Source organism: Odocoileus virginianus, unplaced genomic scaffold (assembly GCF_023699985.2).
Source record: "Odocoileus virginianus isolate 20LAN1187 ecotype Illinois unplaced genomic scaffold, Ovbor_1.2 Unplaced_Scaffold_2, whole genome shotgun sequence".
NCBI classification, from domain to species: Eukaryota; Metazoa; Chordata; class Mammalia; order Artiodactyla; family Cervidae; genus Odocoileus; species Odocoileus virginianus.
The window spans coordinates 5,495,843-5,509,445 of record NW_027224264.1 but is presented as its reverse complement, the minus strand read 5'-3'; the positions used below and the strand labels follow the sequence as shown (position 1 = coordinate 5,509,445).

The 13,603-nt window shown below is 51.8% G+C and overlaps 1 protein-coding gene across 2 annotated transcripts in view; it reads left to right on the top strand.

Moving 5' to 3' along the window:
* ELF4 (E74 like ETS transcription factor 4) overlaps positions 1–9,977 on the top strand; it is a 35,506-nt gene extending 25,529 nt beyond the window's left edge. For both annotated transcript variants that reach the window (XM_020889698.2, XM_070462310.1), the window contains exons 3-9: positions 3,189–3,360; positions 3,760–3,852; positions 5,491–5,682; positions 6,519–6,602; positions 6,691–6,883; positions 7,553–7,927; positions 8,755–9,977. In XM_020889698.2, the coding sequence (XP_020745357.1) occupies positions 3,189–3,360; positions 3,760–3,852; positions 5,491–5,682; positions 6,519–6,602; positions 6,691–6,883; positions 7,553–7,927; positions 8,755–9,562 (1,917 nt within the window). In that variant the 3' untranslated portion in view covers positions 9,563–9,977. The remainder of the gene's footprint in view (positions 1–3,188; positions 3,361–3,759; positions 3,853–5,490; positions 5,683–6,518; positions 6,603–6,690; positions 6,884–7,552; positions 7,928–8,754) is intronic.
* Positions 9,978–13,603: the final 3,626 nt, after the last annotated feature.

The following is a 13,603-nucleotide window of genomic DNA, read 5'->3' as shown; positions in this document are numbered from 1 at the left end:
TGCAGAAGGAAGGGAAGATTAGTGGTCCGAAGCCCTGAGTTCTGATCCCAGTGTGGCCATGGTGTCTCCTGGGCAAGACCTGTCCCCTGCCCTACCTGGCTGCCATCTCCCCATCTTCATCAAGAGGAGGTCCAGCTGGATCATCTCCAAGGGCACCAAGCCTAGTTCTGATGCTGTCTCTCTCAGATCCCTGTGAGGACAGGAAACGTCGTCCAATCTCTAGTGACCAACCAAAGGCTGCCCCCTAGTGGTCATGGAGCACACGGTGCTTTCTGTCCTGCTAGATGTTAAGCTGAAGTGGCTCAGTTTTATCCAACACCTATGGCATGCCTAGCCACCTGAAACAAGGGAAGAAAAATCTAACCTTACCTGGGTTCTCAGTGTGGCTAGTCATCTTTTACTTGTTTCTAGACCACTCAACAATTCTTTCTATTCTTCCTAGAAGCTGCTCTTCATAGAAGCTGTTCTTACCTCCTGAACCCACAGCTGCCCCTCCACCCTCTGAGACAGCCTCTTCTCCAGTCCACAGAGGAGCTCAAAGCCAAGGATGCCCTCACCTTCCCTCCTTCCTCCCTCTTAGCAATAACACCTGTTCTTATTTCCTTTCTGCTGGCCTGGGAGAAAGAAGTATCCCTCTTCCTTCCAAGGGCAACACCTACCCCGGGGCTTAATCTCTTCTCTCCTGCCGCCTTCCACACCTCACACCATCCTTCACCTCCTGTCTCTCTTGTGTCTTTTACACCTCCCAGACCTCTCTCCTCAACCAAGAACATCTTCGTGTCCCCCTAACCCTAAGAGAAACCCCCCCTCCCTTCTGTCCGCCTCTTTAACATACCACCTTCTTAGCTCTGTTCTTCTCCCCAATGTAACCTCCATCATCTGGGTTTACTTTCTCACTTCCCTTCTCTCACTGTTTTTAGGAAACACTTTTTGTTGCAAAATACAGTTTGAATATCAAACAGATAACCTGTAATTGAAAAGAATCTGAAAAAATATATTTTAAGAATAACTATAAAATTAACACTCATTAACTCACCACCCAGGTTAAGAAATTAAATGTTACCAGTCTCCTTGGGGGCTTCCCTGGTGGTTCAGATGGTAAAGAATCCACCTGTAAAGCAGGAGATCTGGGTTTGATTCCTGGGTTGGGAAGATCCCTTGGAGAAGGGAATGGCAACCTATTTCAGTATTCTTGCCTGGAGAATTCCATGGACAGAGGAACCTGGTGGGCTACAGTCCATGGAGTCGCAGAGAGTCGGACATGACTAAGCGACTAACACTACAACAGTAGTCTCCTCAGAGTCCCTGATGCCTAAAGCATATAATCAGAACCTACTGTACATCAGACTCTGTTCTAGGTGCTTTATGTACATTGATCCGTTTAAACAACCCTATGTGGTCAATAATATGATCACCCCAGTTTTATAAAGGAGAAAACGGATGCACAGAAAGGTATCTTGCCCATGATCACACTGCTCATAAATGGCAGAGTTTGGGCTCAAACCCAGGCAGCCTGGCATCAGTATGGTCCAGTAGAGTTTTCTGAGTGCTCTTAGCTCCCCTGGTGGCTCAGGCGGTAAAGCATCTGCCTGCAATGTGGGAGACCTGGGTTCGATCCCTGGATCGGGAAGATCCCCTGGAGAAGGAAATGGCAACCCACTTCAGTACTCTTGCCTAGAAAATTCCATGGATGGAGGAGTCTGGCAGGCTACAGTCCATGGGATCGCAAAGAGTCGGACACGACTGAGCGACTTCACTAGATTTGTGCTGTCCAGTATGCGGCCACGTGGCCGTGGAGCACTTGAACTATGGCCGGTGCAACTGAAGGACTGAATTTTAATCTTGAAAAACTTTATATTTACATTTAAATAGTCACCAGTGGCTAGCAGCTACCATGTTGGACAGCTCTAAACTCTGGCCTTAATCACTATACCCACCTGCCTGTCTCCTTCCATCCGTCCTCTCTGAGCCCCAGCACTCCCCTGAAACTGCTCTAGCCAGGTGACTGCCCAGCAGCCAAACCCAAAGGCAGTTTCATCAGTTTTTATTCCGGATCCTTCAGGAACATTAGGTAAAACTGAGCATTCTCATTCCTTTTTCATGAAGAAAGAATTAATAGCCCCATGAAAGAAAATACAGAAATGTAGAAAAGGAAAAAAAAAAATCACCCGCAGTCCCACAACCAAAATATAATTATTATGAACATTCCAGTACATTTCCTTCTATAAGTAATTTTTAAACAACAGTTGCAATCACACTTATTTTTAAAATTTACCTTTGTTTGATTTCAGAATAACTATGTCCTCTGGGGGTCAAATTCTCATCCTGATGATTTTACCCACTCTCAGCGATGAGCTCGTGGATACATATTTTTGACTCCTTGATAGGTATCTCCATTTTAAATATCTCAGTGGTACCTCCAACTGACCACATTCAGACACTTGCTCCCTTATCTTTCTCCAAAAACCTGCTCCTCTTCTTTCTGGGTTCCCCCTTAACAAGAACAGTACCCCCATGCGCCCACCAAATCAAGCCAGAAATCGGAACCCTCTCCCCCATCCAGGTCATTACCTTTTTTAAAAAAAAAAATTTATTTTATATATTTGGCTGCATTAGATCTTAGTTGCAGTGCGTGGGCTCTAAAGCTCGAGGGCTTAGTTGCCCGACTAGGGTGGATCCTTAATCACTGGAGCACCAGAGAATTCCCAGCCCTTAACTTCATGTGTCTCTAATTCCTCTGTTCCTCCATCTTCATTCCTACTCTTATCATCACAAACTGAGCCCTAAGATGCTCACAGTCTGAGCCCTTCACACTGGTACCCAACCCTGAGCATAGGTTGAGTCCCTCAGCTGGCTGTAGATTGAGCCCCTGCCCTTGCCATTGACAAATCCTTTCCCACTGGTTTCAGAATGAGCCTAACTAACCCTGGCCACAGATTAACCCATAGCTGTAACCAGTTAAAACTGCCTGCCCTTGGTTGGGTGAAGGTGGTACAGAGCTAACCCGTTTCTACCAATCAAAACCCCACTAGTGAGTGAGGTTGGACCCAGAGCAATGCCGTGCCCTACAGAGGACAGCCCCCGAGGGACCCAAGAGTTAGGAATTGCAAGAAGGTCCAGATTCTGGTACAGAGGGCTTCCTGGGAGAGGCGGGTGGGCCTTGAACCGGATCACTGTCTTCTCCGTAGCTAGAAGATCCCTCCGTGTTTCCAGCTGTGATTGTGGAGCAAGTGCCCTACCCCGAATTACTGCATCTGTACTCAGGCCTGGAGCTGGATGACGTTCACAATGGCATCATAACAGATGGGACATTGTGCATGACACAGGATCAGATCTTGGAGGGCAGTTTTTTACTGGCAGGTCTGTTTCCTTCCTGGGCAGGGAAGGCGTGGAGGAGGGAGGGGTTCTGTCTTCAGGCAACAGTAGCCCACAGAGGCTTCTAGTGACCCCATGCAGCCAGGAGCAAGGCTCCCAATAGTTGGAAATTAGATGGGGTGACTAGGATAAGCAGAAGGTAGTACCACTGTAGAGAGGAGAAAGCTACGTAAATGGATTCATGATCTCCTGAAATGCAGTGGAACAGTGAGGGGAGACCAGCTCTGCTGGGATGGGTGTAGAGTAAGGTGGAGAATCAGGGTGGGAGGCACGCTGCTACCTTCCCGGCTGCCCCTGGGCTCCTTAGCCTCGTTCTGGCTGCACCCACTGCCCTATGTCCTAAGGAAACTTTTCTTCTCTCCCAACCATGGAACCTGGCACCAGATGACAATGAAACCACCTCACAAACCGTGTCAACCACTGAAGTCTTGCTCAACGTCGAGTCTCCCAACGACATCCTGGATGACAAGCAGATCTGTGAGTTTGAACTGTGGCGCCTCAACTCGTGGCAACACAAAATTCCATTTTAAAATACCACATCTGCGTATTGGATTCTCAGGGACCTGTGTGTGCGGACTAATGTACCCACACCACCCCTATACTTATTAACATGCTCTTGAGCTGTGAGTGGAGTGGGATGGGGCAGGATGGCCCCTGCAGATGAGGAGGAAGATGGAGTGACTTTTTATAGCTGTTTATAAAAATAACCAGATTGACTGGTTGTTTTTTCCAATTTTTAAATTACAGTAAAATACACATAGGGCTTCCCTGGTGGCTTGGTGGTAAAGAATCTGCCTGCCAATGCAGGAGACATGGTTTTGATCCCTGGGTCAGGAAGATCCCCTGGAGGAGGAAATGGCAACCCACTCCAATATTCTTGCCTGGAGAATTCCATGGACAGAGGAGCCTGGTGGGCTATAGTCCATGGGGTCACAAAAAGTCAGACATGACTGAGCGACTGAACAACAAACTACACATAACATAAAATTAACCACCTTAACCATCTTTCAGTGTTCGGGTCTGTGGTATTAAGTACATTTGTTATGTTGTGCAGCCACCATCATCCTCTCCAGAACTCTGCATCTTGCAAAACCTGAAGTCTATTCCCATGAAACACTAACTCCTCATTTCCCCCTCCCCTCAGCCCCTGGCCACCACTGTTCTACTTTATGTCTCAATGAATTTGACTCCTCTCAGGACCTCAGATGAGCCGAAGTGTACAGTATTTGTTTTTTGGGGGGACTGGCTTATTTTAATTAACATAATGTCCTCAAGGTCCATCCACGTGTAGCACGTGTCAGAACTTCCTTCCTTTTTTAAGGCCGAATGCTATTGGCCAGGGTAACGTCAGGCCGCTCTGCTGTCTCACTGAGCTCCCAGGATGACTGTGCCAGGTGCGGCTTAGAACTGTACCGAGCTGGAGCCTCCTCATCCCTTCCCTGTTCTAGGACGTTGGCCCCTACCTCCTGCGATGGCCCCTGAGGCAGGCTCCTCCCCCAGCAAATACCCCCATCCAGGCATTTGCCATGACTCTACAGGAAGATTCCTGGCTCCAACTGACCTTCCCAAGGAGGTGCTGGATACAGGGTGGCAAAAAAGCCATGAAGCTGCAGGTTCCAATTCCTCATCCCACCTCTGGCACTAATTTTCATTCAGGATTCAACAGATTATTTACTGAGTACCCTCACGTATCAGGCATGTGTGACCAAGTTGCTGTGTGACCCTGGTCACATGCCCTGCCATCTCTGGGTCTCAGTCTCCTCATCAGGGCTAAATGAGGTCTAAGGGCCCTTCTGGTTGTGAAATGAGTAGATGACTAAATGAAGGTGGCCCTTTTCCCTGGGTGTCACCTGGAACTTCCCACCACCAGCGGCAGGCTACACATGTGCGTGCTGTGATTGGGGCCAGCTCGTGCCCACAGCTCTGCAGATGTTTCCTCTCCTCATTCTGTGAGACACAGGAGGCATTTTCAGGTGTGTCCTGTGTCTGGGGCTGTGGTGAATGACACTTGAAGGCCCCCCCACCCCCCAGGAACCCACTGTTCTCTTGAGCACGGGGAGACCACACTCCTCCCGTGCCCTGGGTCCCCGCCACCTCAGGCCTTTCTTCTTGCAGTCAGCACCTCTGAAATGCTTCCAGAGCCAGACCCTGCTCCAGCCATGACACTGCCCAACTACCTGTTTCCTGTCTCTGAGCCCGACGCCCTGAACAGGGCTGGCGACACTGGTGACCAGGAGGAGAACTGTCTGGAGGAGAAGGTCCCCACAGAAGACAGCGCTAAGAAGACTGGAAAATCGAAGAAGAGAAGTAAGATGGGGGTGGAGAGAGAGTGTGTGTATGTGTGTGTTTCTTCAAGGGGCTGGGCAGTAGGAGAAGGCTCAGGGAGACCACGGCTGGAGGTGAGTGCCATGCTTCACAGACATGTTCAGAGCATAGCTCTCTGGTGTGGCAGAGACAGATGAAAAGTCCTCCCTTCTGGAAAGCCAGGCCTCGTCAGGTAGCTTGCCTAAAGCCTGACATTTTCCAGACCACTCCTGTCTGCCCAGCAGATACGTAAATGCTTATTAGCAAGCCTATGACCTCAGTGGGTTGAATCCTGCACTGAGTGTTCAGACACCAGCCTTGGCCCCCTGGCCAGTTCCTGGCTCTCTGGGGGCCTCTGCCTCACTCTCTGCTCTTAGCTTCCTTCTTGGAGCTTACAGAGCCGAGACCGTATATGGTAGAGGACTTTGGGCTTTCCCAAGCCCCATGTTATTGATTTACTCAGATGATGGCTGGTCGATACTGCCGTGTCAGTGTGGCAACCAAAGCCTGGTGCCACACTTAATCTGCACAACAGTCACGCCTTCAGACTGCCATTTTATTTCAAAAATTAGGTGGGGCAGATTCTGTGCTTCTAAAGGTGACTCATTGGCAAGCACTCCATGGCCCCACATTGTTTGGGGCCTGAAAATGCAGGTGGGCCCTTGGGTGGGTGGAGCTACCTGAGTGCGATGCCTGTGGAGTGTGACCTCCAGCCCTGGAGGCAACCTGCCTCTTCCTTGTCGCCGGGTGCCCCTCAGTTGGTAAGCGCCTGGGCCCTCTGTCTCGGGAGCCCAGCCCTGTAGCCTCAGCCCACTCGCACCTTCCCCCCCCACCCTCAGTCCGGAAGACCAAGGGCAACCGCAGTACCTCACCTGTCACTGACCTCAGCATCCCCATTCGGAAGAAATCGAAGGATGGCAAAGGTACGGCGGGGAGGCGGTTGAGGTGGGAAGGGAGCTGGTGGGGGTGGGGGGGGTCTGGGCACCCCATCACCACCCTGCTGCTCTGCAGGCAGCACCATCTACCTGTGGGAATTCCTCCTCGCACTTCTGCAAGACCGGAACACCTGCCCCAAGTACATCAAGTGGACCCAGCGAGAGAAAGGCATCTTCAAGCTGGTGGATTCTAAAGCAGTGTCCAAGCTCTGGGGGAAGCAGAAGAACAAGCCTGACATGAACTATGAGACGATGGGCCGGGCACTCAGGTAGGAGCCCCTGCCCAGGTAGGCTCCCCATGCTTCTCCCTCTGTCCCAGGAGCCCCTCACTAAGGGGCCTCTGACTTTCCCTGAAAAGATCAGGCTCTGTGTGGGTGATGAGTAAGTACCTTGCTCCTCCTGCGTGGATCACCTAGACACTCTTCTGAGGAGCAAATTCCTGGGCCCATCCCCGCAAGTCTCCTGTGACTCTCCCATTTGCTTGCCCCCCAGCCCATTTCCCAGGTCCCATCTGGGAGGGATAGTCCCCTTCTTCTTGTGTTTCTGTCCTAGCCTTTTCTCTTTTTAGAGTGGAAAGAGAATTTCAGGGCCTCCCCATCCCCAAGAAGGGCTTCTTTCACATTCTGCAAGCCAGGGACCAAGGAAGATGGGTCTGACTTACCCACAGTCGATCTCTCAGGCTGGGGGATGGCTGAACCCCAGTCCTCCACCCCCTCCCATCCTTCACTCACCCCATCCTCTGCCCCAAAGCAGCATGAGGGTCAGCATTGGAAATCCCCTTTCGTGGACCCTTTGAGTCATCAGAGGGAGATCGCGGAAACTTCATAAAAGCCTTCTAAGTTCAAAATGCCCCTTCCCTTGCCCAGGGCTCCCATCTGCATCCCCCCCACTGGCCCTGGAGGGCACTGTGTCCCTGACACTCCCCACTCTCCACCCAGATATTACTACCAACGAGGCATCCTGGCCAAAGTGGAAGGGCAGAGGCTGGTGTACCAGTTTAAGGAGATGCCCAAGGACCTGGTGGTGATCGAAGATGAGGATGAGAGAAGCGAGGTCACAGCCACATCCCCTCAGGCCTCTGCTCCCTCCACCTCTGGCAGCAGCTCCCGGAGAGCCAGCTCCCGGGTCTCGTCCAGAGCTGCCCCGCAGGGCAAGGGTGACACTTCCTGGGAAAAGTCGAAGGTGCAGCACGTTGGTCTCCAGCCATCTGCTAGTCTGGAATTGGGACTGTCTGTAGACGAAGAGATCCCCACTACCTCCGCCATGCTTGTCTCTCTACCAGAAAGCCAGGCCAAAGTCACGAAAGCTGTGAGGTAAGGGCGCCCAGGTCATTCCAAGTCTTCCCCTAGGGATGGGGACATTTTCAGCATCTTGCAAAGCTCTGCTCTGTCTCTGGCTCCCGGGACCCTCACAGCATCTCTGGGAATCCAGTGGAACACTCGTGGCTTAAAAGAGGGAAAAGTGACTTGACTGAGGTCCCACACCAAAGTAGCAAATGGCCAAGCCAACCATTGACTTGGGGGGTCTTCTGTTGCCAGCTGGGGCTACTCCTATTACCCCAGGGCGCTCCCCAAGAACCTCCATTCCTGAGCCCATCCTGCAAGTCTCCTGTACTCCAAAAAAGAGGCAACAGAGAAGGTGCCATTCTGCCTTCCTCAGGCCCTACCAAGCCCACCAGGAAAGCTCTTGTTACTACTTGTCCACACTCAGGTCCCTCCAATTTTCCCTGAAAAGTTTGGCCTTTGTCTGGGTTATACATGTGTAGCTGTTACTATGCTGGTGTGGGCCATGGGGATGCTCTTCTGAAGAGGGATGTCAGTACACTGCAGTGGTGATGAACACAATCTCTGGAGGCAGAAAGCCTAGGTGTGTCCCTGTTGCTGGCTCTGTGGTCTAGGGCAAGTTACATAATCTCTCTGTGCCTGTTTCCTCATGCAGGAAAATCAGATTGTTAATCTTATTCAACTCATGGGCTGATCAGAAGGTGGAGTGAAATCCCACATGCAAACCATTCAGAATGATCCCTGACCCAAGCTAAGGGCGCAACAAACAGTAGCTGAAACACCTTCTACTCCATTCCCCCAGTGTCCTCCTTCCACGCCTCCTCCCTGAACCAAATGTGCTTTCTGTTTCTCCTCAGTACTTCTTCAGTGCCCAGCAACATCCACCTAGGAGTGGCCCCTGTCAGGTCGGGCTCGGCCTTGACCCTGCAGACCATCCCGCTGACCACAGTGCTGACCAACGGGCCTCCTGCCAGTACTACTGCTTCAACCCAGCTGGTTCTCCAGAGTGTTCCACCTGCTTCCACCTTCAAGGACACCTTCACTCTGCAGGCCTCCTTCCCCCTGAACACCAGTTTCCAAGAGAACCAGGTGGCAGCACCGGGGGCTCCACTGATTCTTAGTGGCCTCCCCCAGCTTCTGGCTGGGGCCAACCGTCAGACCAATCCGGCACCACCCTCAGTCATGGGAGCTGGCCCAGCAGGGCCCAGCTCTCAGGCCCCTGGGACTGTCATTGCGGCCTTCATCAGAACTTCTGGTGCCACTGCAGCCCCTGGGGTCAAGGAGGGGCCACTGAGGCCCTCGTCCTATGTGCAGGGCATGATGACTGGGGCCCCCATGGAGGGCCTGCTGGTTCCTGAAGAGACCCTGAGGGAACTCCTGAGGGAGCAGGCTCACCTTCAGCCACTTCCAAGCCAGGTAGTTTCAAGGGCTTCCCACAATCCGAGCCTTCTGGGAAACCAGACTTTCTCTCCTCCCAGCCGCCCCACTGTTGGGCTAACCCCAGTGGCTGAACTTGAGCTCTCCTCGAGCTCAGGGTCCCTGTTTACGGCTGAGCCTAATAATGTAAGCACACCCGGGAGCCTGCTGACTAGATCCCCAACTCCAGCCTCCATCTCCCCATTCAACCCCACTTCCCTCATTAAGATGGAGCCTCATGACATGTAAATGGAGGGGGTCAGGGGGAAACGTGACCGCCAGGCAAAGTTGAGCAGCATTTGTACACGGACTTTCTCTAAGAGAGACTGACTGAAGTAGCATACCAGCCCTTACATTTCAGCAGGGTGTCAATACACCAGACCCCCGTGCCCCACCCCTGCCTGTTGTCATCATAGCCAAGACAGGCCCAGTTGGAGCATCCCTGCTGTCAAACCATGGCTTTCAAGAGTACTAGGGGATATGCTTTTGTCGGAGTAATGGGCTGACTTGCAGATGGAGGCAAACCTGAGACGTTTGTAACCAGGGCTGGGGTAGGGGCTTCATGAGAAGAGTCTTTTCACCTGGCTGTATTCCATTGTCTTCGTTCCCTCTGCAGAGTATTTACTATCCCATATGTGAATATCTCTGTATGTATTTGTGTGTACCTGTGCGTCTGTATCTCTGTTTCTTTGGTGAGGATGGGGGTATAGCTGTGAGGTCTTCAAGGGTGTGTGTCTCTGTGGAGGTCAGCCACAGAGATGGGGAATTTTCTGTTTTGAGGGAAAGCATTCTCTAGTTCGCTTTGTAGAAGCCAAGATTTGGTTGTTCTGAAACTATGGGGTACAGGTTGGAACCCCCAAATCCGGAGAGATGTCACAGAGCTGGGGCAGGTCTGGGGAGGAGAGCTTTGATGGGTGTGTTCGTTGGGGAAGACGGAGTTGTAGGGGACAAGGAGAAAACCATGTGGGATAAAACCCTGAAGAGAGGGAAGGAATTCAGCCCTCTGGAGCAGCCCCGCAGGTTAGACCGAGGTCTTCTTGGGCTCAGCATCATTGCCCACCAGTCATTTGCCAGCAGGCCAGATCCTTAATCTCCCCAGAGTGCTTTGTGCCCCTCCAGGGTCAGACCCAGCCACAAGGTCCTCAGGGGAAGGGGACTAAATTAATGGATGTTTGCGCCCAGGGCTTGGGCTGTAATTCCAGCCTTCACAGGGACTAAATTAATGGATGTTTGCGCCCAGGGCTTGGGCTGTAATTCCAGCCTTCACAGTCACCCTGGTCTGCATCCCAAATCCTGGCTTCCCTCTTGACTAATTTCGCCTCTGCCATTTCACTGCTGGCAGGCAGTGCAGGGGACGTCGGGTAACCACATGCTCGGGGTCTGCCTCCGTCCCTGCTCGTGCCTCCTTGCTGCTCAGCCTGCTTTCTACTCCCCTCACAGGTCTGCCCACCCACCCATTCCCTCAATGGCTGCAGTAGACCTCCTCCAGTGGGCCGAGGTCCTTGATGGCCAGCCTTCTCACTTCACTCTGACTCCTCCTCCACGAAGATGGAGCCCGAACCTGTGAGCTCCTGTCCTTTATGTCCCTCCGAATGCCTTCCTTCCACCTTTCCTCTTTCTGAGAATGGGGTCAGCCAGTTATCTCTTAAAGTCCACCCCTCAGCTGGGGGCCTCGATCCCCTCCCCTCTCTCTCCTATGAATTTGCGTTTGTCTCTCCTGCCAGGTTTGGGAGCAAGGCTGAGAGCTCTACTATGTCAGCCTCGGAAATAGTGATAGGATCTGGTGAATGTGGTTACTGTGAATTGGTGCCTCAGGACCTTTGCTGTGTCCTTGACACAAAACCAGCCACCTGACCTCACTACCTCCCCTGGTTGCCCCTTCTCTCTCTCTCCCCTTCTGGTCACTGCCAAGCCCATTATCATGCTCTGTCACCTCTTGTTCTCCCCCTTCTCCACCCTGGGAGGGAACCATGTATGGTTATGCAGGTGTATTTCTTACATGTCTCCAGCACTTGGCATTAATGTCCCTTTTTCTAATAAAATCAGCTTATGATGACAGTTTCCTGGTGGTGGAGAGCAAAACATCTTGAGAAAGGGTCACCTTTGAAAACAACTTTACACAAAGATTCGACGTGGGTTAGGAGTGGCCCTGCCCCCTCACTGGAACCCCATAGAACTCTTCATCTGAAGTCACTGATACCCTGGAGGTGATGTCAAATTTCTTCTTCCTAGTCCTTGGCCCCTTGTGAACCCTCACAGCACATGACACTACTTCCCCTTCCTCCATCACCTTCTCTGTGCCCTTGCTAACTCCACGTCTGCATTCACTCTGGGCACCCCCATGAGCCTCAGCCATCCTCCTGGCTCCAGTGAGGCTCTTCAGGTTGGGTATGGAATCTAGAGGCCCAGCCCCTACTCTTCTCAGCTTCTGGCTCACATTTCTGCTGGATAGTTCTACCTAGATGCTTGTCAGGCCCTCAAAGATTGTCCCTCTATCAAAAATGGATTTTTGGAAGTTTTCCAACACACAAAACCATTCCAGACAAAAAGGCCATCATGACTTGCCTATTTCTGTTATTGTGCTGACCTTCTAAGCTTGACATTTCAGAGCCATCTGAAATGCTGGCCGCGTTCACTTGACCCTGCCCCGTCCTCATTGCCTCAAGTCTGGTGTGGTTTGCCACATCTCTCCAATCCGGCCATTCTTCCACACTTGCAGAGAGCCTCCAGCCTTGTTCATCCTCCCCCAGAGCATATCCCCTTCCCTGGACATATAAGCAGCCCCCCAGTGTGATCTGAGTCACCCCTTCCAACTTGCCAAAAAGTCTCCTGGGGCTCCTCACTGCCTACAAGTGGGGGTGATACTCAAAATCCTTAACTTCCAATCTGTTCTTAGTGGCTGGGCATTAACCCTTTATTGTCTGACTCACAAGGCAGTCCAGGGGTCCTGGAGGAGGGATGGGGGAGCACTTGATGGCTCAGGGCAGTTTTTCCAGGAGTATTTTGCACTTCACCATCACATCCTAGCCTACTTCCCCATTCACCCAGTCAAACGGATGAATTCACTGACCTTTGCACGTGCTTCTGTTGGAGTTGCCTACCTCTGTACTTTTACTTTTCTTGCTTCTGCTCAACCACAATGCTCTTCCCACCCCGCTAGTACTCATCAAATTGTACCCATCCTTTAAGGCTCAGTTCATGGACACTGCCTCCCCAGACCAGCCTACCCTTAAGTGAGTTCATTTGAAATGCGTGGCAAGTGCCATTCTTTTGGTAACTGTGAGCAGCCTGTGACATCGCCTCTATAATAATCACAAACTGTTACTTAAATCTTCAATGACCTGGACTTATGGAGTCTCCCCAGTTAGTGTGTTACCTTCTAAGGGGAGTGGGACTGTCACCCATAGCAGGGCACACTATGAAGCATCTAGTGAGCGTCAACGGACGGTTACTGATTGAGCTGGTGAGAGAGGGGGACCAAAGTGAGGTAGGTGACCTCCGACCTCCCCTCTGCACAGACACTCACCCCAGGTGCTCCGCTGCCCAGGGCCAGCCCTCCCTGGCTCAGTGCCCTCATGGTACCCCCACCCCACCCCTGGCCTTAGCACCCAAGAGTTGTTACTACTTTGAACATCCCCTGCCTCTCAAGAAACTTCCCTGTCCAGTTTCTTTCCTACTCAAAGTGTTAAATTAGCTAAGCTGATAAACTAACCTGTGCTGATGTAGTTAAGGGAGAGGGCTAGAGGAGAGCCTCAGGAGATAGGTTCATTTCACCCAGGGTCATGTGGCAACAGCACCCCTGCCTTTGTAATAGTTTGATGGAGTCAAGAGACTGGCTCCTCACCCCCAACAGCTGATGCATTACTCCCTCCTCTGAGCTCCCACAGCACTTTGTATATACCTCTTATTGTAGCACTTAGCACATGGTAGCGCCTTAGCTATGTGTTTATGTATGTTTCCCCTCCAATAGACTGTGAGCTCCTCAAGGACAGGGACTGTGTGTTAGTCACTGATGTATCCCCCAGCGCCTAACACAGTGCCTGGCACACAGTAGGTGCTCAATAAATGTTTATTAAAAGAATGAATGAGTCCTGTTTCTAATCATGGAGATTTCAGCGCTATACTAAGGCAGGCCAGAGAGGCGGGGAAGGGACACCCACACTTGGGGCCTACCACAGCTTTCGACCCCTCATAGAGCATGGCAGGTAGCTGGCTCCCTTGCCCATGTCTGCGGCCACCCCAGGACAACAGGGTCCACGAGGAGCCCAAGGCTGCTTCCAGCAGTGCCTT